We start from the raw sequence: 23,774 nt of genomic DNA on the forward strand, positions 1-23,774 counted from the left end.
CAGATGTGAACGCACCAATTTTAACACTTTGAGTTCGATCATTTAAGTATGATTGAAACCATTTAATTGATATTGGATCAAAGTGATAGCATTTAATTTTTCTAATGAGTATATCATGATTAACAAGATCAAATGCTTTGGTAAAATCCAGATAAGTAATGCCAATAAAATTCCCTTGATCTATTGCATGCAGCCAATTATCAGTTAGTTTTGTGAGAGCTGTCTGACACGAGTGAAGATCTCGAAATCCAGATTGTGCTTTAATTAATAAATCAAAGTGAGAAGTAAAGATACGTATATTTTCTGCTACATGCTTCTCTAAAACTTTCGATATAGTTGGTAAAATTGAGATTGGGCGATAGTTTCCGGGGTCTGATTTATCTCCCTTTTTAAACAGGGGAGATACTTTTGCGACCTTTAACTGTGAAGGAAAAGATCCCTTGATAATGCTAGAATTTATAAGGTGTGTTAGAGGTTTGGATATTAAACTAGCTGAAAGTTTAAGCAATTTAGGTCCAAGAAAGTCTATACCAGCAAATTTGTTTACATCAAGTCTTTTTAACATTTCAAATACTTTTTGTTCATTAATCAAATAAATTTCAAAAAAGTCTTGATCTCCAAGTTTCGTCTCCGTGTATCTTTTCAATTTGTCTAATTCAAATTTAGTACACGCAAGATTATCCAATAATGTTTTTGGAATTTGAACAAAATGCTCATTAAAGGCATTTGCAATATCCTGTAGATTATCAAGATCTAAACCGTTATATGTTATATTGGAAGGAGACGAGTTTTTTGTAATGTAGTAGGCATAAAAAACTTGAAGGCTGTATCTCGGAAACTAAAGATGGTGCCATCATCATTTTGTCATAGAAGTGGTAACCGCGTTCTGGAATGCAGTTCACTTGCGAACTGCGTTCCAAAATCTGACCGTCCCTATGACAAAACAAATCTTCTCTTTTCTTCTCTACCCATGGACAACAAACAGTTGAACTTTGTTAGGATTGTAATAGGCATTAAGTCTTTGACCAATATTTTGAAGTTTGTGGCCCCAGAGTCAGATGATCTGGAGTGAGGGCTAGGCTCTCGGATCATATAGCGAAAATGCATGAATTCTCTTTTAAAAAAAAAAGCTTACCCCCTGTTCATTTAGCAGATAAGTTATAATGACCTAGGGCGACTCTTCCAAAATTATGAAATTCATGGCCGAAGGTCATGGATTGTGGCTGTGGGGGAGGCACCATGGTAAAGATTTCTGGTATGAGGCCGGGGCTTTATTGAAAATAAAGTGAATTAGTTTCCACCATTTCTTCTGAATATTTGACAAATAAACTTTATGCATGATTATGTTGAACAAGGGTTCTTCTTCCAATTTTTTTTAAAAAATGTGTGGCCGTAAGCATGGTAAGGTCAGGGGAGATGTGAAACTAGTGTTCTAATGCTGCACAGGGCTCCCTTTACCCGCACTTTCTGACCTCTAGTTATGGTTGGTGATGATTTAAGCTACACTAGTACTTCTTTAATGACAAATGATAAAACTGATTAATAATTTTTTATGAGATTTTATTCTATTAGAAATGAACAATTGTCAAATTTATTTTATTAAAAAAAAACGTTAAAAACGAATAACAAGCAAGGCTAGGGTTAACTTGTCTAAAATTTCTTTCCTGTGTTGTTTCCCGATTTCCTTTTAAAATCTATGATTACTAACACGTGACAGGAGTGATATTCTAAAAGGAAATTGTTACTCACAGTCATTTTGAGAGCATTGTTGGGTATGGTGGCATATTTATGCCATCCGCATAATTTTTTGTCAATATAGCAAATCATGTCAAGTCAAGATAACTATCTCGTCAAATGATGATAACTTTCAGATTTGTCGTCAAACACCGACTTTTATCTTCTACAGTCAAGATAAGCTATCGTATTTTTTCGAGAGCTATCTCGACAAAAAAGATCATTTATCTTGTATCGTGGCTAACAGTTATCTTGTCATGTCAAGATAGAATTGCAGCAAAATTTGATAGCTTATCTTGACTGGGCAAGATATAAAGTCGGTTAATATCGACAAACCAGAATGTTATCACTTGACGAAATAGTTATCGTGACTTAACACGATATGCCATATTGACAAAAAAATTACGTGGATGGCATAAATATGCCACCATAGTTGGGAAAGAAAAGAGGTGAGTTGTCATTCTTCTTTCAATTTCTTTATACAATAACGATTTACAAGTTGGCTTTTTTACAATATGATACGTTTTTTACTTAAAAAATGTTTTAAATGTCTTAGAAAAATTGTTTCATGTGCAGCAAAAGCGTCAAGGCACATACAGGATCTGTTTTATAAGACCATAACACACTTAACCAAGTGGGAGTCTGCACGATAAATCTACTTGTAAAACATTTAGAAAGATCTTGTTTACAACTTCTAACAACGTTCCTTTTAGCATGGTGGGGGACTTATATACTGTCTTTGCACTAAAGAAAAAAATCAAAATGGTAAAGTGAATTCTTAAATCGGAATTAGGTATTGGATTTCAATTGATATTTATTTTTATTTAAAATAAAACAAGAGTCCTGTACACTTGGTTTATACACTATTATCTAAGCACCGGGAATGCCCCTATTATGCGTTGATCTAAAGGGGTCGGGATCAGTTTAGATTTATTTAAAGTATATACCAAAGCAAATAAAAGACATCCCCCCACCAACACACATACACACATTCTGGAAATAGTTTTTGAACTTTTATTTACATGATTTACTTGTCCACAAATGTCTGGGTTGTTTTTTTTTTTTGTGAACCCCCTGGAAAAAAACTGATTCCTAGATTCGCGCCTGCCTTGCATAATTTTCATATTGTGTACACCAGTTAACAGCCATCTGACGTGTGGAATTATTTTCGTTAAATATATACCACGTTCATGCCATTTCATTTGTGGATAAGTAATCTTCGATACGTCTAGCGACCATCGAGTTTGGTCGCTTCTTCGTGAACAAATGTGAGAACTAAATACATTATGTTTATACATCTCTTAATTATTTCAAGGAGAAGGGAAAATTAATGATTTCTATGAGTTTCAAATCTAGGAATCTTGACGGTTTTCCTGCTTCCCTATTGCGGAATTCTTACACACCGGAAGCGTTTAGATGAGGACGACTTTCTACATCTTTATCTGATTCCTAAAAAAACCCTGTAAATATAATCACTCTATACATGTGTAGATATATTTTTTTCTGTTTTTCACTTTTATCCTGTCATGATATATTATGAGCACATATCTAATTAGAATACATTCCACTTCATCTGTTAGCTTTACAATAACATTTAATGTGTGTTTACTTCAATAAATCCACAAAATGGTCTTTTTTATGCTCTTTAACATAAAATAGTGTACATTCTACACAGAAGTTCCGTAATCCAACCACGCAATGCTATAGTATTAAAACTCAACCTTTTCTGATGAGTTGCTTCAAGGGTGACCTCGGGTATGCATAGTTTCGTACTGAAGAACCAATTAAATTATGTAAAACATATCCTCTTTATATGATGTTATATTTTGTAAAAAAAAATGAATAGAATAATCATTGGATTTATTTACAGACTATAACAAAAAAAACTCGCTGTTACTTGTTGGTGCCACTTTGATGCTTAAGCATACTAGTATACAAAATAAAAACTCGTACTCAGAGGAAATTCAGTAAAAAAAAAAGATTGGGCTTAAAGAAAGATGGGTAGTTCGGAGGAAATGTGAATGACTCGTGTCAATTTTTAATAGGATATATGCATTGATCTACAGAATACTGAGAGTGTATTACCCTTCGCAAGGGACTAGGGGCGGGGTGTATGGGTGCGACTGAGGCCGTAATCTTGACAAAATCTGGAGAGGCCCTCAATGCATGATTGTAGCACGTGCACTTTAATATGTATATTATACTTTCTGTGTCATATATTTTTGGACTTATGGGCATATGAAATGAAATTAATTAGCCTCCAAGAATCTTCATGTATATGGCACTAAATGCCTACCCTTCAGAACATATTTACTTTACTTACTAATTTACTTATGTCTTCTACCCCCTTTGGGGCATAGACCGCTGATAAGATTCCTCTAGATCTCTCTATCCTGAGCAATGCTTTATTATATCCTTCAGTTCTTCCCCATTCTTTTAACGTCTACCTCCAAATCTCTACGTCAGATGTTCTTTGGCCTAACTCATCTACGTTTTATTTGGAGGTTCTAGGATAGGTCTTGCCTTGTGATGTTATTGTGGGGCTTGCGTAGAACATGCCCTATCCACCTCCACCTTCCATTCATTTTTTCTTCTGCTACTTGGGCTTGGTTTCTTTCTTTACCACACATTTTTGTTGCTGATTTTGTCGACTCATCTGGAGGATGTGTCTCAGACAAGAGTTGACGAACGTCTAGATTCTGTTTGTTGTGGTAAGAGTCATCCCCCATGTCTCAGAACCACAGAGAAGTACAGCCTTAACATTGCTGTTAAAAAGCATTTCCCATTCCTGCATTTATTTCAGCATCCGTTCCTCGTTGTTGGTCCACTATAGTGCTAAGGTACGTTCTACTTTGTCTATTTCCTTTCCTTCATATATTTCCTGAAGCATGTGGTGATGTGTCTGCTCTTAAGATCTTTGTTTTGCAATATCGATGCCGAGTCCGATTTGTTCTTATGTTTTTACTATTATTGTAATTTTTCCCTACATTTGTGCCTGTGTATTAATAGCTATGTTATAGGATTGTTTCATCACTCATTAGAAATTCTGATGAATTTAATAATTGATACTTAAGATCTTTTGAGGTTAAGGGACTTAGGCACATGTGATAGCACCAAAGAAGACCAATCATAATCTACGATTTAAATCTGAAAACGTATTAAGGGCTTTGCGATGGATCCACCGGAGGTTGGGGCTTAACGATACAGTTATGTCTTGTATTGGAGCTGGAAAACTCTTATTTTCGTAATAATATGCTGGATAATTATCAGTGTTATTTGCAGTGATTTGTGCATGCATTAATCTACATTCTGTGCGCACTTTTATTTCTACTTCCTTACATTTTTCTTAATGTATTTTTCAAGAAAACGTAAAGTGCTTTTCTCGGATTGTATCTCATACTCAAACTAAACGGAAGTATAAAATAGATATTTCATCAACAAATTTTAGGATAATGAAAAAAAGTTAAAATAATTTTTAGCGAGTAATTCTCAAGATTAAATTTGCCGATAGAAAAATGTAACATGTTTATTTGTTGTTTAAAGTCCTCTCTCGGGAATTTTAACTCATATGGAGACACCACCACTTTCAGGTGAATAGCTGCAAATATTGACCTACGTTTGCAACTGATGGCCATTGAACAGTGATATATCTTTTAGGTGACAGCGCCTACTGCGAAGGGGGGCCTCAGTTTATACTGTCTCATCCGAAAGACCGGTCTCTGCGTCCCCCAGTAGGATTTGAACCCGCTTTATGGAGTATATGCATAGCATAGCTTGTCGTTTACTACGTCGATGTTTTAGTCCTAGAGTAGACACTTTGTTTATTTTTTAAAAATGCATTTCAACTTTAAAACACTTCTTTTATAAGGGACAATAAGTACCCAGCCTGTCTCCATGATCCTAATAGACATTTAGACTGTCTCAGTTTCACCCTCGTTTTAAGTGTTGCATTTGGCTGAGTCGATCATATCTTTATATAGTGAGTGAAGATCATGTGATCTTTGACAATTTTTATTTTTCCTAGACATCTAGCATGTGAAATGTGTGAAAGTTTAGGCTTCATAGATCAGAGGATGAAGCTGAATTAATTTGCTAAACAATACACAGGTCTTACACCTGATATTGTAGGGGACATTCCGACAAGTTAATGTCATTTACCAATCTGTCTTTTTTGTGTTCATCTTTAAAATAGATACGTTTTTAAAAGCAAAACACTGTTATGATAATTTTACACATAACCACGTCTTGTTATGATTTGTTCTTCAGTTTAAATTTGGAATTTAAAGCGACAAAAAAAAAAAAAATGACAACGACTTTTTGCAAAACCCATGCAATTTTTCTTTTCGATTCCTAAAAGTCTGAGTTTTAGAAAATTATAGGTTTAGGGACCTATAAATCCTCTTTCATATAGATAAAACTGTAATAAAACTATAATTTCTGTATACATGTATGAAAATAAGATAAAGGAAAAGTCTAAAAACTTATTTCAAGACATTATCTGATTGCAGACGTTATGATCCCTTGCCGATCATTCCTTTAGAAGAAAACTTGTTTTGTCCATTCAGACCAGAGTTCAAAATTGTCATATCCTGAAGTGGATTCAGGTGAGCTTCAAGGACCATAAATTTGTTACAATGCCTTATGAATGTCTAAGTACCTCAATCAAAAAATACAAGGCTCTTACTTTTGTTTTCTCTTTCGTTTGTTTTTTTTTTTTTTGTGTATGTGTTTTTGGTGAATGTTAAGGTTTTTTTTTCGTATGAACTCTTTCAGAGATTAGGTAACTGCCATGGCAGCTTCCTCGTACTCGTCTACAGAGGAGACGACAAATGCCTGTAGAGCCTGTCGCCTTCTCCTGGGTCCGTGTACAGATCAACTGAGGGATGTTCTACGTCATTATATACCACCCGCTATTTTTCCACGTGTCGTTGTACAGAAAAGGAGTAATCTTCCCCGTCTGACAGCACCCCAGACGAGTCTTATTTTACCAAGAGGTAAAAGTTATACTGGAAACTATGATGATATGGATATTCCTTTATTGTACTCGCTGCTTAGAAACATTTGTAGCATAACAGCACACAACAAAGGCTGGGGAAATGATCCAGACCCTACAGATCGGTCACTCTCTGCCAACATTGAGAGGATTCGTACTGCCAGAAATCAGTGTGTACATTCTTCCAGTCCCGTCCTTTCCAACGCTGATTTCAATATAGTCTGGTCTACTGTAAGATCAGCAGTTATGGACCTTGATTCTTTTCTAAACAACTGTAACCAGTACGAGAAGGCGGTGGATTTTTTAAAACATGAGACAATGGACCCTATCCGTGACCTCCATTTCATTGAAGAACTGAGAAAACAGGCTGAAGAAGATGCAACAACAAGGAAAATATTACATGGCCTACAACGTAAGTTAAATAATGAGATTTTGTTTATTTTTTAAATTTTATATTACGCTGTATACTTTTAAGGGTGTCTACTCAGATGACTAAAACACAGGTATTCAGTGCAAAATTGATGGTGGAAATATTGGTCACCTGAATAAGCATCAACTTTAAATAAATTTTTGAATTTATTGCTCACTTTCCAGAATTTTGCTATTCTTTGTAGGTAAATTAGAAGAAAGCGAAGAAAATCGATCTGAAAATCAAAATAAAATACTAGAAACGATTAGTAAGTTTTTCTCTTATATTTCTTTGTTTAAAATTAATCTAATATCAAATACATTTTACAAGAAAAGAGAATTTCTTGCTGTAGCAATCAATAAAGATAAATTGACCTGTTTTATCAATTGACGCAATTCATTTTCATTCTTCATTCTTACATTGATATACCTCTTTGAACTTTGAAAAAGACACCACACAGTTTGATATATTTGTATATTTGGATATTCTACCAAAAGGAGACTTAAATGCGACCGACAAATAAATTATCATGATTGTGAAGACTTCCTCTTTTCCATCGTCACCTTATTATTTATGTGCTAATATACATGTACCCTTATCACCTGCATGTAGAGTTGATATCTCCCAGTTGATTCAATTTGCAAGAACTTGATCTAGGTGGTTACACTTACTAAAACGAGGCAAGACATTGACAAACAGGCCTAGGTTGATGAAAAAAATTATCAACAGTCTATATTGACAAATACTGTGGTCGATAGATTGACATTATCAGCAAATACAGATTATCATTTAGTATAATGGTGACCAACGTTTTTATACATGTATTGTTTGGCCATGATTTGCACACTTGATTGTCAACAAAATGTTCCCTTTGACCGATCATGACATGGATGCTGACTCCTTTATGACACCTGACCCCTTTCTCACTCAAGAACAATGCGGCCAATTTCAACATGGACTCCTTGTTTGTTCTGCACCAAATTTATTTTTTTATTGTTTAATGGTTTCAGAGGAGTTTTGGACCTGATTACTGTACAATATTGTTAATGTTAGCAATGGTAGCGACCCAATTCTATTATGAACCTTCCCTGTACCCACACAATGGTTTCAACATAAATCAACATTTACTAAATCCTCAGAAATCACTTCCATTATTGTCTTCTTATTTCATTTTAATATATATATATATATATATATATATATATATATATATATATATATATATATATATATATATATATATATATATATATATATTGTAATATTGTTATAATTCTACATTTTTCCAAGTTTTACATTGAAATTTAAGGAAATTCTTTAAAACTTTTCTTTTCAAGATTCATTTGGGCCAGACTGAAAAGCTGAATATTACGAAGAATTATGGGATAGTGTAGATTCTAAAATGTCCAAATCATGACCCACGGGGGTAAGGTGGGGTCACAATAGGTATTACAAGTGAGAATTCTAATAAAGAACAGCATGGCTAAAGTTACTCAAATGAGCAATATGACCCTTGGACCTTTTGTTGTTTCAAGCATCCTAGGAAGGATATGGAGATAACGAACAGTATTCAATCTCAAAGTCCATAAAACAATACAAAATAAGGGCAGAGCAATTAAACACGGACCTCCGAAACATCAGGGGTGGGATCATGTGCCATGGAGGACAGAGTGGATTTTAGCTCTGCAATTTAAATTCCCAGAAAGTTTTGAGTTATGCCAACTATAAAATCCAATATTTTATTTCTTTATCAGATGAAATCAAGAATACTAAATGTGTCATTCCTCCAAATGTGAAAGGTGAGTGAAATTTTACAGTCTTAATAAAGAGTTAATAATTTTCAGTATCCTCTCAATTTGTTTGCAAAATACGATGGAGACTCAAAGATTTCTTTTTAAATTTATAATCTTTGATCTAATATTCGGATCCCAAAGTGCAGCTTTTTTAAAGAAAACATTAAACATTCTGATTATACACACAAGTAGTCTGAGGCTGATATTATTACAATGAGTTTCTGATTACCAATATCTGTGTAGGTTTTGCATCCAAATCCTCCAACCAATTCTTGAATTCCCATGGGTACCAATCGCATTCCTTTGTTAAATGACTTTTATTAATACTCATATGAAGAAGAATTTTTTCCACAATCTTATACTGTAAATCACTTCTTATTCGCGATAACTTTATTTTCGCGTAATTACGCGAGACGGTATGCTCGCGAAAATTTCATTCTCGCGTATAATAGAATTCCTTAAGATTATATAAAGCAATGACCACAATTCGTGAAAATTTTGTCTCGCTAATAAAGAGTCAATGACTATCTCGCTAAAATAAGGTGTCGCGAAAATTAAGTGATCTAATGTATATCAGAAGGCCTTTAAATCGACGTTTATATAAATCAACGATCTATCAATCTCCCAGTGGATTCGATACGCAAGAGCATTCTTTACTTACGAACAATTTCTAAAGGGGGCAAGCCATTGACAATCAAGTTGATAAAACAGAATACGCACAGTTTGGTCAAAGTTATCATTTTTGATACGATGACCTTGTCTGCAAATATAATTCTTCATTTAAGGGAAATGCTGACAGTCGTTTTTCGTGCTAATTATTATAAATATAAAAATATTTATAATCAATATGAATATTCAAATACTGATTTTCTACGTATCCTTTAGTTTTTCCCGATCATGACATGGAGCACACGGCGGATGTGACTGATTGGCAAGGGATACTTACTCCTCTATAGCACCTGGTCCCACCTCTGATATCTTAAGGTCCGTGTTTGCTCTGTTCCTGGCCTATATTTTTTAATGGACTTTTGAGCTTGAATGAAATAAATGCAGAGACTGTAAAAAATAATATTTTGCGTCATCTTTTATTCGCGGTTTGTCAGTTTGAAATCAATCTGCAACGACTAATTTTCTTTAAAAAAAAAACACAGAAAAAATGGTTCGAGGCTATTTATATTCGCGAGTAAAAATTGATCGCGAAACTCGCATCTGTTTCTCGCTCGCGAATAAATGTTGCTATATAGTAACTAACAGTATTCATCCTTTTCTTTACCTCCATATTTCATTATGGTGGAAGGGATTTTGCAAATATGAGGACCATGCAGTCCTTTACATATTGTATCATGATAAGTTTCAGATAACGTTTGGTCTTTGACGTTTATAGACAAATTATAAAAGTCAGGTAATAAGGACAACTGAGATTTTGATCGCATTCTTTAATGCTTCGAGTGTAACAATAGAACACATATAAAGCAGATATACAGCTTATAAGTTTCAGCAAAAGTTACATTTTTCAAGTGCTTGGATAATAAAAAAAGATAAAATTTACATTTATATAGATATCCATTCAAAGAAAGTCCTACAATGGAAGAAAGACGACGAAGTTTTCATTGAAACCCACAACTTTCATGCAATGTTGGATAAAGTCAGAAATCAACCGTACATGACATTTGTTGGTGTCCCAGGATCTGGGAAATCAGCAACGATTCATCATATTGCCTTAACATTACAAGAGAAAAAGTATGAGGTCGTACCAATTGAGGATATCAGAAAGATAGAACATTATACTGACTCTCGTTATTCCCAGGTATTTGTCGTTGATGATGTAGTAGGTATCTTAAAACTACAAAAGCCAAAATTAAAGTCATTAATGGATTACGAAGAACAAATTTCAAATCCCTTCAATGAAAATACAAAGGTATTGATGTCATGTAGGGAAGCAGTGTTTAATGAGTGTTACAAATCATTTTTCATAAATGAGAAACACGTGATAAAATTAAGCAATCCAGAAAATATGTTGAATGAAGATGACAAAAAATCCATTCTTCAGATTCACGGTTTGGATAGAAATTTATTGCCTACTTCATTCCTGAAAGAAACATCATATAGGTTTCCTTTACTGTGTAAACTGTACTCGAAAGTTGAGAAATTTAGAAAAAATGCAGAAAACTTCTTTACCTGTCCAGTTGAATGCATTTTAGAAGAATTTGAAAAGATGAAATGTCATTACAAGTTATGCTATGCTACTTTGGTTTTATTAATGTTAAATGACAGAAAACTATCAAAGAAAAGTTTTCTAAGCAAAGGGAACAACCAGTTCTACGAAATGAAATCAAAAGTAATAGAGAGCTGTGAAGTTGAGAGTAACACAGATGCATTCAAATTTGTTAGAGCATTATCAGTAATGGAGGGGACATACACAAAATTATGTGGATCTGAGTACACTTTTATTCAGGAATCCATGTATGAAATAATGGCGTATCATTTTGGTTGTCAGTGTCCGGATATCATTTTGCAATATATTAGCAGCAGTTACATTGCTAAGAAAGTGGAAGTAAAAGAATGTAAAAAGACAATGGAAAACGGAAGAACACAAGTCACTGGAAATGTAAAGGATGGTGAAGAGCATGATGTATTAAATAGTAAAAGCGGCGATGGAAGTGATTCATTTGATCTTTGTATAAGGTTAGGAGAGGACAAGTTTTTAGTTTTAGCTGAGCGTTTGTACAGTGATATAGAGAATTTGGAACTGTATGATGTTTTTATGAATGATGTTTTAAAACAGTCAGAAGTATGTAAGCTTTTTATAGAGGTGCTAAACAGGAAGTCTTACTCGGGATGGAAAGCTTTATTTCTATCAAAGCAGAATGATGTGCATAGAATTGTCAGGAAAATAAATTGGGTAGTGAAGGAATGTGAGGAATCGGAAAAACGGAGCAATGAATTGCGTAAACAGAATTTGCTTGTAAATGAAAGATGGACACCACTTAAAGGATCAACATACAGTGTGAGGGTTATTAGTTGGGTGGTTTATTACGGCCACAATAAGATTCTACAACATATCCTAGAACAAACTGACCGACAAAACGAAACACACTCTCAAATGTTTGATAGTTCAATTTACCCTGTTCGAAGCTTTGTTACGGAAGAAAGCGAAAAAAATATTCCAGCAAATGACAGAAAAGACAACCCATGTATCTTAAACACCAGTACTCATTCGGGAAATGAGGAATTGGTCATAAATCAGTCAATATCTGAACAACATCGCTTACTTGTGTTGGGATGTTACAGTGGTGATTTAGAGACCGTAAGAATATTGATCAAATATGTCAGTAAAAGTACTATAAACAAAGAACTGCGATATTTGGATTATGATGATAGATTGATTGTAACTCCACTTACTGCAGCATGTACATCTGGACAAATGACTGTGGTTAAGGAGCTGTTAGATGCGGGGGCTGATCTGAACCCGCAAGGTAAATATGATACTCCACTAACTGTAGCATGCAGAGGTGGTTATACCAATGTAGTAAAAGAACTAATAAAATCAGGAGCTGAAGTCAATCCTCAGGGCAAATTTCATACGCCACTGACTGCAGCATGTACGAGTGGAAATGCGAGTGTAGTGATGGAGCTAATAAAGGCTGAGGCTGATATTAATCCTGAAGATAAATATAATACACCACTGACTGTATCAAGTAAGGGTGGATTTATCCATGTAGTAAAGGAGCTAATAAAAGTCGGGGCTAATGTCAATCTTCGAGATCAGAATGATACGGCACTGACTGCAGCATGTTATTATGGACATAAGAGTATTGTGAAGGAGCTAATTAAGGCAGGAGCTGATGTCAATCTAGAGGGAAAATATCATACACCACTGAGTGCAGCATGTGAGAGAGGACATGTGGGTGTTGTAAAAGAGCTGATAGATAAGGGGGCTGATGTCAATCTACAAAGGCAGAATTATACGTTACTGATTGCAGCATGTCAAGGTGGATATATAAGCGTAGTAAAGGAGCTGATAGTGGCAGGGGCTGATGTAAATCAACAAACTCAGAATAATACACCACTAAAAGCGGCATGTCAAGGTGGACATTTAAATGTAGTGAATAAGCTTATAGAAGCTGGGGCTAATATCAATCCGCAGACTGAATATAATACACCACTGACTGCCGCAAGTGAGGGTGGACATATAAGCGTTGTAAAAATGCTGCTAGAGGAAGAGGCTGATGTCAATCCACACGGTAAATACAATTTACCACTGACTGCAGCATGTAGATATGGACATTTGAGTGTATTGAAGGAACTGTTAGAGGCCGGGGCTGATGTCAATCCACAAAGGTTCTTTAATTTACCATTGACAGAGGCATGTAAAAATGGACACTTATGTGTTGTAAAGGAGTTGATAAAAGCAGGGGCTGATATCAATCCACAATGTACATACCATACACCACTGACGATGGCATGTAAAAGGGGACATACTGATATTGTCAAAGAACTCTTAGACGTAGGAGCTGATCGCAATCCCCAAGGTAAATATCACACACCGCTTACTGCAGCATGTAAGGATGGACATGTTGAGGTAGTGAAGGAGTTGATAGAGGCAGAGGCTGATGTCAACCTACAAGAAAAATACCACACACCGCTGACAGCGGCATGTAATGGTGGACATCTGAACGTAGTGAAGGAACTCTTAGAGGCCGAAGCTGATGCCAATATTCAAGGTCAAGATGATACACCACTGACAGCTGCATGCAGGGGTGGATATTGCAGTGTAGTCAATGAACTGATAGAGGTAGGGGCTGATATTAATATGCAGGATTCGAAAGGAAGAACTCCTATATATACTATAATTTTCAATAATACGGAGTCCCTGATACCACCAGCACTAATGGTCAATGATCATGGTGCGGATGCAACTATCTGTAATAATGAGGGTCTATCAGCATTAAGCATTGCGTTAGTTGAAATGAAAATTGATGTTGTAAAAGAACTCGTACAAACAGAACGTGAAGGTCAGCTTAATAAACGGAAGTTACATTTGTTTGAATCTTTAGTGAACATAAGGAATAGTGACGTGATAACTGATAGTAAAGATAACGTGGTGATGACACACACACGGGTGAGGCAAATAGATAAATTTGGAGATTTATATAAAATAATCAAGGAAAACAAATGTGACGTACTGAAAAATTTATTTCACATGGGTCTGGATTTCAATCAGTGGATACAGCTGTACTACGAAGATTATGAGTCTGATTTTGATGAAAAACCTCTTTTGTTCTCGGTGATTGATGAAGGACTTGGTAGGTTTATTCTGATTGATGAGAACAATGTAGTAGAGATGTTAAGGACACTTCTGGAAGCTGGGACGGATGTCAATGTCAGGGTGAGGTACAGGGAATATAACGATGTGGAAGACAGAGAGGGTGTGTCTGTTCTAGGGAACGCTGTGTTAGACAGAGAGGGTGTGTCTGTTCTGGAGAGGACACGGCGCCTTGTGAAAAAGTTCAAAGAGAGTAAATTTAAATGGAAAAGAAGCGCAGTGCAACCTTGCAAGAGGGTCTTAAGTGTCTTAAAAAATTATGTAAGACGATACTCTGTATGAAAATTATACAGAAAGGTTTAAAATAATATGTCCCACAATATGCAACTGTTAGGGCTAGTGAATTTTATTTTTGTACAACTCTACACACTTTTCAAATATTGTTTTACATTCTTCTTATTACATTTCTCAATAAACTTCTTGAGGATGTGTTAACTGCGTATTCACTGTATACAAAGTGCTAATCGAAAATCTACTTGATTTGGATCACTTGCTATATTGCTTTGGGTACTCTGATGCATTATGGGTAAAAAAGAAAATTCTGCAAGCAAATTATGGGTAAAAGTACCTTTAAGAAATTAGAAAACTTATTAAACCTTTATAGAATCAATGTAAATTTATTTGAGAAAATTTTTAAGTTGAAACAAGTTAGAAATTCGATACCATTCTCATTTACTAAGTTAAAATGGGATTTTCGCTCATTTTGCATTATTTCAATTGTTCTTAATTTTTTCAAACTATATTCTGTTGTTAAAGTTATTGTAACTTAGTTTTCGCCTCAATTCACCCACGAAACATCATCTGATTTCTATAAATTACGCTTTTTAGAGAAATTGGGCTATTCTTGTTTTGAGTGAATGCTATACTATGTTTGCAACATATTTTTGCGATGGCTATACTTTTTTCGGATCCTTTTTGTGATTTGCATGAAATTAAGATTTATTGTTGTTTGTTAAAATTATCGCGATTTAAACAGTTTTGAAAAAAGTATTGGTATTTATTATCACAAGAGAAACATTTATCAGTCGAAAGAAGTTAAACAGAAATAAATAAATATAGAATATAATGAAATGTGCTATCATTGCTGGTGTTAGTGCGATACTTGATTTGCGTTTTGTCACGAATGATACAGAAATGCTATGTTTGATTTGAGTAGAATACTTCTTGAAGAATGAAGGCGTATATAGGGGGAGTATAATCCAAAGACACTGTCTCAAGTTTATGTCATTAAATAACTTATTGATAAATACACGTAATATATCTTTAAACTTATGTTTTAAAGGTATGTAAAACGGAAAAAATGCTTCACAAACTAATCGAATTTTTTCCAAAGCTCATGATAGGCGTAAGACTGAATGGGTTAACCACAATATGCTACGGTGTCTTCTTGTTGTTTGTGTGTCAGTTTGCTTAAAAAGAAACTAATTTGTTGAGACAAATAAGGTTTTTCAACCTATCATTTAATTTATCTTGGTTCGTTTTTTTTTTTGGCTTACATCTCTCACTCAATTGTTAGATCTTTGTTTTTATACTAAATTTGATTACGAAATGTTCCATTCAATTGATCAATACATAGGGCTCACAGCGTGTGTGACCGATCAATAAGGGATGCTTACTCCTCTAGGCGCACCTGTTCCAATCTCTGGATCTCTGGTATTCCGGGGGGGGGGGTGTCCTTATTTATGCCCTGCCCACATGTTTGTATTGTGTATTTTTCGACATAAATCAATGCTCATTATCCTCGCTTTTTTTTCATTTCAGAAATATTTAACTTTTAGATAGAATGGGTTCAGACGCCATTAAAAAAAACACAATGCATTTATTAGAATACCTGGTCCGTTCATATTCAAAAATAAATTTTTATAGCTAGAATCATTTAATATAAACGTATCCATTTTCGACTTAAGGGGAGACAGGACACATGTCACATGACTAAAAAGACATACCACGTCATAATCGGTGATGATATACATGTAAAACGTTGTTAAAATCAACAGTTCTTGTGTCATTTTATTCTAAATTCTAAAATTGTTTTTAAACATTTAATTTTAGAAATTATTATTAATAAATTGTTTTAAGATCTTGCCATCATTTAGATATTGTGAAGTTGCCCAATCCACACATTTGTTTCTCTTTACCCTGTAGTCTGACGTCAGTGACGTCATAGACATAGTGTTTGAATTCTCAGTGCAGCGAGATCAGGTACACACACCCGTCATGATCAGTTTTATTTCATAATAAACAGGTCACAGTCAATGTATCGTGATAAACTTCTGAAGCAGATTTTTTAAAATTAATATTTTTTCGTGTTTAGTAGCAGAGATTCTCTCTATTTAGATAATTTTGAATGTTTATATTTTCGTGTGACGTCACAATTGATTTCCCGCACTCGGAAAATACAAACGTGAAGCTTTTTTATCATGCTTACGTCTAATTCAACGATGTCCTGTGCGATATTGAGGTAAGCTTCACCCTGTTATATTTATGCAGCAAAGAATTACGATGAAGGACTGACATTCAATCGTAAATTTAGAAATATTTATTGACAGAATTTTTTCCAAATGAGGTTTTTGTCGTTGAAGTTGCCTTGAAAAATGCAGAAATTATCCCACCCAAATACTATATATAATGAAAACAATTGCTTTCAGATAATTTAAACACTGTGAATATTCTGAAATATTTGAGTATATAGTGTTATCTATCATATTTATGGTTTGTGCGTAAAAATTCGCATTTTGGACTCCGTTATGGGCCCGTAAACATGAAGTATCTAAACTCCATACAAACTCTAAACATGGCGGTATTTGTGGGGCGATATCTTTTAAATAAGTCAAGAAATCCCATGACAGGACTGTTTTAAAATGTTAAGTACATATTAAATTAGAAATTTAAAAAATACAAAAAAATTCATTGACAGGAATTTTTTCAGCTAAAGGTCCTGTTCCTCCTTAATAAGTCTAAAAACAATTTTCAATCAATATGCCTTTCAGAACAATATATGAATCTAATATGAAGATGACATTACCGACAACATAATTTTAGAAAAATAAAACTTTTCCGTCATAGAGCGGGTGATTGTCCTCGCCTTGTACACTTTTTTTCTCTTTTATAAAGAGATTATAATGCAACTTAAGTAATATTTCACCTATTTTCACACTTTCATCAGACATCAGAACTTAAAACTAAGAATCTGAAACAGAATCTATGAAGATAAAAGTTTAATTAAAAGTTGGCATTATATCCCCAGTGGGATAAAGCGGATAAAGGTTAGGTGATCCAGACCTGATAATTTTTTTCAAATTCACTAAAATTTAAGAATATTAAAGTAACCATATCAAAATACCCCCCCCCTCCCTCCTTCCCAAGAAACGCAAACTCTTAACAGTCAGTCTACGATAAAAGAATATAGTTACGGAAGTTCACTGAATTTCAGGGATATGTTATAATTTCTATGAAAAAAGATCCATGCATTTCTTTGAGAAATGTGGTAACCATTTGTTTTCTTTTTATTACTTGAAATTATTTTAAATATTTCATACAATCTCTTCTTAACGCTTATTTGGCTGAATTGAAATTAGTAAATGAACGAAGCGGCATAAAGATTTGAAGTTGAATGCGTTTTAATTATTCATTAAATTATCAATCAAAACTTTGAATGCATATATATTCCACTAAATATTTACAAAACCATGTGTATATGTAAAGTCTAAGAATTAAAATTTTACAAAATTGCATGTAAATTGGTGAGAAACATGAAAATTCTTAATTTGATATTTTTTTGTTGATAAATGACTTTCATAAGTTGATAGGAAAAATGAGAATATATATGGAAGAATGTAGCTTGTCCACCAATTAAGCCGACCCCATCCCTAACCATAAAATAGGACTTTTGTTTTGGGATCTTTTAGTGTTATGGACAACAATGTAAACCCCTCCCGTTTACCGAAGAAATTTATGCTTGAGCAATCCTTTATTCCGGAATGAAAAAATGGAAGTAAACATATAAATTAACGAAATAAAAACGTCATTACAGTTGCTTCCATTAGAAATTAAAAAAAGATACTGTAACGAAAGGTTCAACATGTTATAGATAGGGGTATAATTTATTTTATTAAAAGAAAAATAAGTAAAGTCAGGTGCCCGAGTGTTTGTACTCTCCTATGTATAACTTACCAAGAGGCCACACTACTTTTTCTATAATTTATATAAATACATATGTATCACACTCACCGATTGAGCATAAAATGCTCAATGTGAGCATATGACACATGGACCTCCTACGGACTGGGCCATTGTTGAAATGTAAGAGGAGTCTTGGGAAGAAAATATTGTACATTACTGTTGTAAACACAAAGTAACGTCAATAAATTATTTTACTAATTGCACCAGGCCTAAATGCTTTATGTATACTCGAAAAAAGTATAGCTGTCATGACAACAAAGATAGCTTTCTGGATATTTTCTACGCAAACATAATATAGCTCTGGAAAAGTTGGGTAGGTGCATATTTGATGTAATTGCCAGGTTATTAAGAAGACCTTGTGGTCGAATTTGATAGCTTACGTTTGATAAAGATTCATATTAAACATTACAATAAATGTTTTATTGAAATAATGTCAACAGTCCATTCCAGAGGATGATTAGTCGAAAAATGACCATTAGATGCGTGAAAAACGCGTCCTACCGATGTTTATGGAGGGGTAGATGAAACAAAAATATGATTATCTTTAAATATACCAAGAAGAAGTCTCATATTGTTTGAAGTAGTTTTATTATCAGTAAGAAAACGAATATAAAAGCACATTTTTTGTCTAAATGTGCAGAGAGAAACTTCGAATGACCCAAACAAATATAGCTAGTGATCCAAATCAAGTAGATTTTCCATTAGCACTTTGTATACAGTGGTATTGTACATAAAATTCATCATTTCAAACCCGATATTAAAATAGTTGCAGACTTTCCATGCATTAAGATTGAGAATCCTTACTTCCCAGATTTTTTTTCCATTTTTCCGACAAGATCGGGAATATTCGAGTCGTGAAGTGACGAAAATATAAAGTCACATTTAAGGACATGTTTTTTAAAATCACAAATGGTAGTTTTGTTGGCATCAATGACATGGAAATACATGTAGCATTAAATCATTCTTTGTAATTTTATTCAAGTAGGATATTACTATTGTTGTTATGCACCAAATAGGATAACTGGGAGTATGGAATTTTTCAGGTGCACTGATAAAAAAATTAAAAAATTCGTTTGACCCGAACTGTCTCCGTTCTTATATATATTGTCTGTGGAGCTCACTATATGCAAGCGGTGTTTCCCGCCGCCCCTGTGCTCACTTTAATGAAAATTTCATACTCAGTTTTTTTTTTTAATCTTACTGTGAGATCTAGGGTGAGTGTAGAAAGAACAAGAACTAGTACACAATAGACTGATTGACAGTGTCGTTATACGAGCCTACTGAATTAATAAAATATCAAAGTTCAAACTTTGTGTGAAATTCTGTGTCGGAGTAAATTGCATAGGAAAGTAATGAATTTTTTTGCCAAACAATTTTTGCCTAAAAGCTTCATTAAAATTACCATCGACATTACTTTAGAAATGAAAGAAATTAGATTACAATTAGTTTTCAAATGTAATAAATTAAATCGAAAATTACATTGCACATGCAACATTTCATTTACATATTTACATTAGATTCAGCTACCACAGATTTACTTAAATTGTTTAAATGTTCATTTCAATTACTTTGTCCCCTGACCTATATCTAACAGGTCCAAAGGTGTTTTCTTAGTCACTGAAAATACTTTACATTGTTGTATATGCATTGTTAGATACATACCGAGCACTGGTTGTAAGTTCGCGCAATTTTTTAAAATTTTATTTCTAAAATGTTACAACAATTTATGCAATTAATAAGCTTTTATTTTTGTCAAGTATTTAGATGACTTGTGCCTTGATATTGCAAGCTATCTCAGAAAGTTAGTAGTAGATATAGTATATTGTGTGTCAGTCTACCATAAATGTGTGATAGATTTGGATTTTTTGATATTATAGCTTTTATAACTGTTATAAAACTTTGCAGTAATAATCGGTGTCAAAGTCAAAGTATTGATTTTTAGCAATATTTACCATGATCTCTTTTTCCCGCTTGTGTCAAAAACATTGCCGTTTCAGTTCAGAGTTAACAGCAATAATTTCTTTCTTTGATTGGTTAAATCTTTATATTCTCACATTCGGAAACTCTCTCATTTACGTTGCCCTTTATAGCTCAACTGAGCCGAAACCTTGAAAACCCAAAATATTGTCAAAACGTTTATTAAAAATGCAGATTTTAGATTTCTGTTAAGAGGGCTAAAAATAAACTTTCGGTAATGGAATGTAAATCATTCAACTGTTAAATAACTGATTTGGCAAAAATAAAGATTTCCTAACTTCTTTGGAACAAAGTTATAAACCGTATATAATTTTCCCCCTAAAATGAGGGCGTTGCATTCTTTTTATTGTGAGTATATACTAATGTAAATATTTTGTACTGATAATAAAATACAATTGTTGCCATAATAAATACTCTTGATATTTACATTTGCAAATGTTTCCTTTTATGTAACACAATTGAAAAAGGCGGTTTTATTTCTCTGTAAAACACGTTCGTCATGTGACCATAAATTCATTATTTGGCCATAAGCGATCTACGTAATTCATAGTGACGTCATAAGTGATCGACGTGTTCAACACATTCAATTTGGAGATTTGAAAAAAATAAATCTTTAATGGATTTAAAACGTTAAGTACCTTATTATTTGTAATAAATCGATCACAAATGTAAATTAAGTAATATGGTAGATTCCACCCATTCTCAATATAAGGGCTCAAATAATGCCGCCTCATTTTCATTTAGAAGAAATATCACTGATGTAATTTTCAAATCAACATTATAAATAGTCATATAACAATGAATAAGAATTCATATAATTATCGATCTGAAAGGGTATTTAAGGAGTTCCAAATTCAAATATAGTAGCCTATTTGAAATGTACGTTACTGTCGCCGAGGCAAATATTATGCTGAATACCCTCTGTGTAATATATAGTTTTGATTCTCAAGTAAAAAATTTCTGATAAGCTAAACCCTGTATCATATATAATTCTTTTCATAACATTAAATACATTTTCTTTGTGATAATAAATAATTTTTATTGTGCAATGTCCCTGTCGCTTAATTCTATTTCAACCACATTACAAGCAAACACAAAGATTATACACCTGATAGTTTTGTTCTCCTTTATTTATTGATGGGCTAAATTTGAAATTTGAGAGGATGAATAACTCCTACTTAGATAATGTAACATGAAATTGAACAATTTGAGCAACTTTTATAAATATGTTTACGGAATGAAAGACATTTTCAATCGTAGAGATAAGAAAGAAATGTACGTTACCTATATTCTTCCATTAAGAATATATATTAAGTAGAAAATATGAGACGACTCTGAGTAAGCAACCCCTTGTATCCTGTAAACTGGCAAAGACGGTTTGCTTGACACAATTAAAAATTATTTTTTACATGAAAAGTGATCATTTGAAATGTACGTTACTGAAATGTACGTTACCATGAAATTCGAATTAAGTGAATCTCGCACGAATTATCATGTATTTTCATACTTTCACACACTCGAATGTGTACACAAAGGAAAGTTTCAAAGGTTGGAGGTCGGTTAAATCCAAAAATTAATGAAAAGAAACGTTTCTGCTGAGGAAAACAAAATATATTAAGGTCAATTATATGTAATATAATTTTGATACCTGGTATATATTTCTGAATACGAAACCTGTATGATGCATTTCTTATGATATGCAAGTTCAAATAGTATCAATATACTGCGTGTCTAACGTACGCTTGTGGAAGAGAATTGATTTTTATATTTGAAATGTACGTTACGTATGGTAACGTACATTTTGCGCATTTCTAACTGACATTTTTTTAAATTTAGTCAATGATTTGCGTTTACACGAGCGAAACAAAATTATCGTTACAATCCATTTGACAACTGACCACATAAATCCATCTAAATGTACCCCCGAAATCCTCGTAAATGAGGTAGATTATTACCACATGCTAGAAAATTTATTTCTAAGTGTCTTAAATTCATCTTTAGCAACCTTTTTGCAGTTTGTTTACTTTTAATTAATTTGCGCCTTTTCGTCAATATTAATTTAATTGTTGTTGATAATTTAAAACAAGATATGCATAGGGTTATAATTGGTAAAAAAAACAAAACAAAACAAAAAAAAAAAGAAAAGAAAAAGAAACAAAACAAATAAACCCAGAACACAAGACGGCCACGTACATTTCAAATACTGAAAGGCACACACTACTCAGTTTTGTTTGAATCATTGCATTTTGGGTCATATTTTTCCAGATCTGCTGAAAAGTACGCATGTTTGTGTTTTGTCAAACGATGTTGCAACATACTAAATGAAATTGTTATCTAGACTGTCGATGGATATATTCGAAATAGATTTATGTTAAGTTTCAATGGCCAAACACAAGCATTTGTTAGATCATAGCAAACTACGTCTGACTCTTATTTTTTTGTCTGTACCCTTGCACACAGGTAGAAGTAACTAGGCTACGACCGTTGACAATTTCAGCGAAACAGCACAAAAGAATGGTAATGAACTGAGATGGAGGGGACTCCCCAATTTTATGTGAAATGAACGTTACCGAAGTGACGTGACATTCCTGTAGTTGATGACAAATAACCACGTTTGTTACATTATGATTTCTTATATTACTGCGTTAAAACGCTTCATTGAAATGATTTTTATGTCAATAATTGCTTTTTTTTTCAATAATCTTTCTTATTACTAATTTACATATTATTACAAGCTTGAAATGTACGTTACCTACTCATATTCCGAGGCAATCGTGTCTTTATAGTGGTGATTGTGACATATAACACAATGTGATTACATAGAGAATCTCTTTTGGAATAAACTGAAACAAAACGATGAATTTTTAGATGAATTTTAAGCTTTTTATTAAACAGAAATATATCTTGAAATGTACGTTACATTTACGTAGTTGTCTAAATCGGCATGGATAAATGTTAAAAAAGACAGTAACTACAAAATAGAATTTTATTACATGTACGTGTTAAGTTCCACTATCTATAGAAAATGACAAGATTACAAACTGATCGCTCTAAACAAAACAGAGAGAAGAATTTAAAGCATATATTTAAAAAAGTTTTGATACATCTGGATCAAAAAGTAACCTTTGTTTTTTGAAAGGAAAAATCAAACGCACGTTCGTATGCCGAGAAAATATGTTGTTGACAGAGTTGGTAGGATGTTCTGGTGTTAAGATGAGATATTCCAATTGTGATTTTAATGACTACATTTTTTTTACATATCTTATTGGACAATGAAGAAAGAGTAACGTACATTTCAAGCTACATTTCTGAATAAAATCACCCTCTACTTTACCGTCTTGTCATTATTCCATGTATTAA

At 33.4% G+C, this 23,774-nt stretch overlaps 1 protein-coding gene across 2 annotated transcripts; it reads left to right on the plus strand.

The window, feature by feature from the left end:
• Nucleotides 1–1,879: 1,879 nt before the first annotated feature.
• On the plus strand, nt 1,880–14,689 carry LOC134244676 (uncharacterized). Of its 2 annotated transcripts, none has more exons than XM_062726927.1 (5): nt 1,880–2,183; nt 6,508–7,139; nt 7,342–7,404; nt 8,891–8,935; nt 10,489–14,689. In XM_062726927.1, exons 2-5 carry the CDS (start codon nt 6,524–6,526, stop codon nt 14,535–14,537), a joined length of 4,773 nt encoding a protein of 1,590 aa, XP_062582911.1. In that variant the 5' UTR covers nt 1,880–2,183; nt 6,508–6,523; the 3' UTR covers nt 14,538–14,689. The 2 variants fall into 2 exon arrangements, with proteins under 2 accessions (XP_062582911.1, XP_062582910.1); XM_062726926.1 differs by lacking the exon at nt 1,880–2,183 and adding an exon at nt 6,208–6,338.
• Nucleotides 14,690–23,774: the final 9,085 nt, after the last annotated feature.

This window comes from Saccostrea cucullata, unplaced genomic scaffold, assembly GCF_032062105.1.
Source record: "Saccostrea cucullata isolate Sc308-1 unplaced genomic scaffold, CSIRO_AGI_Scuc_v1 ctg219, whole genome shotgun sequence".
NCBI lineage: Eukaryota > Metazoa > Mollusca > Bivalvia > Ostreida > Ostreidae > Saccostrea > Saccostrea cuccullata.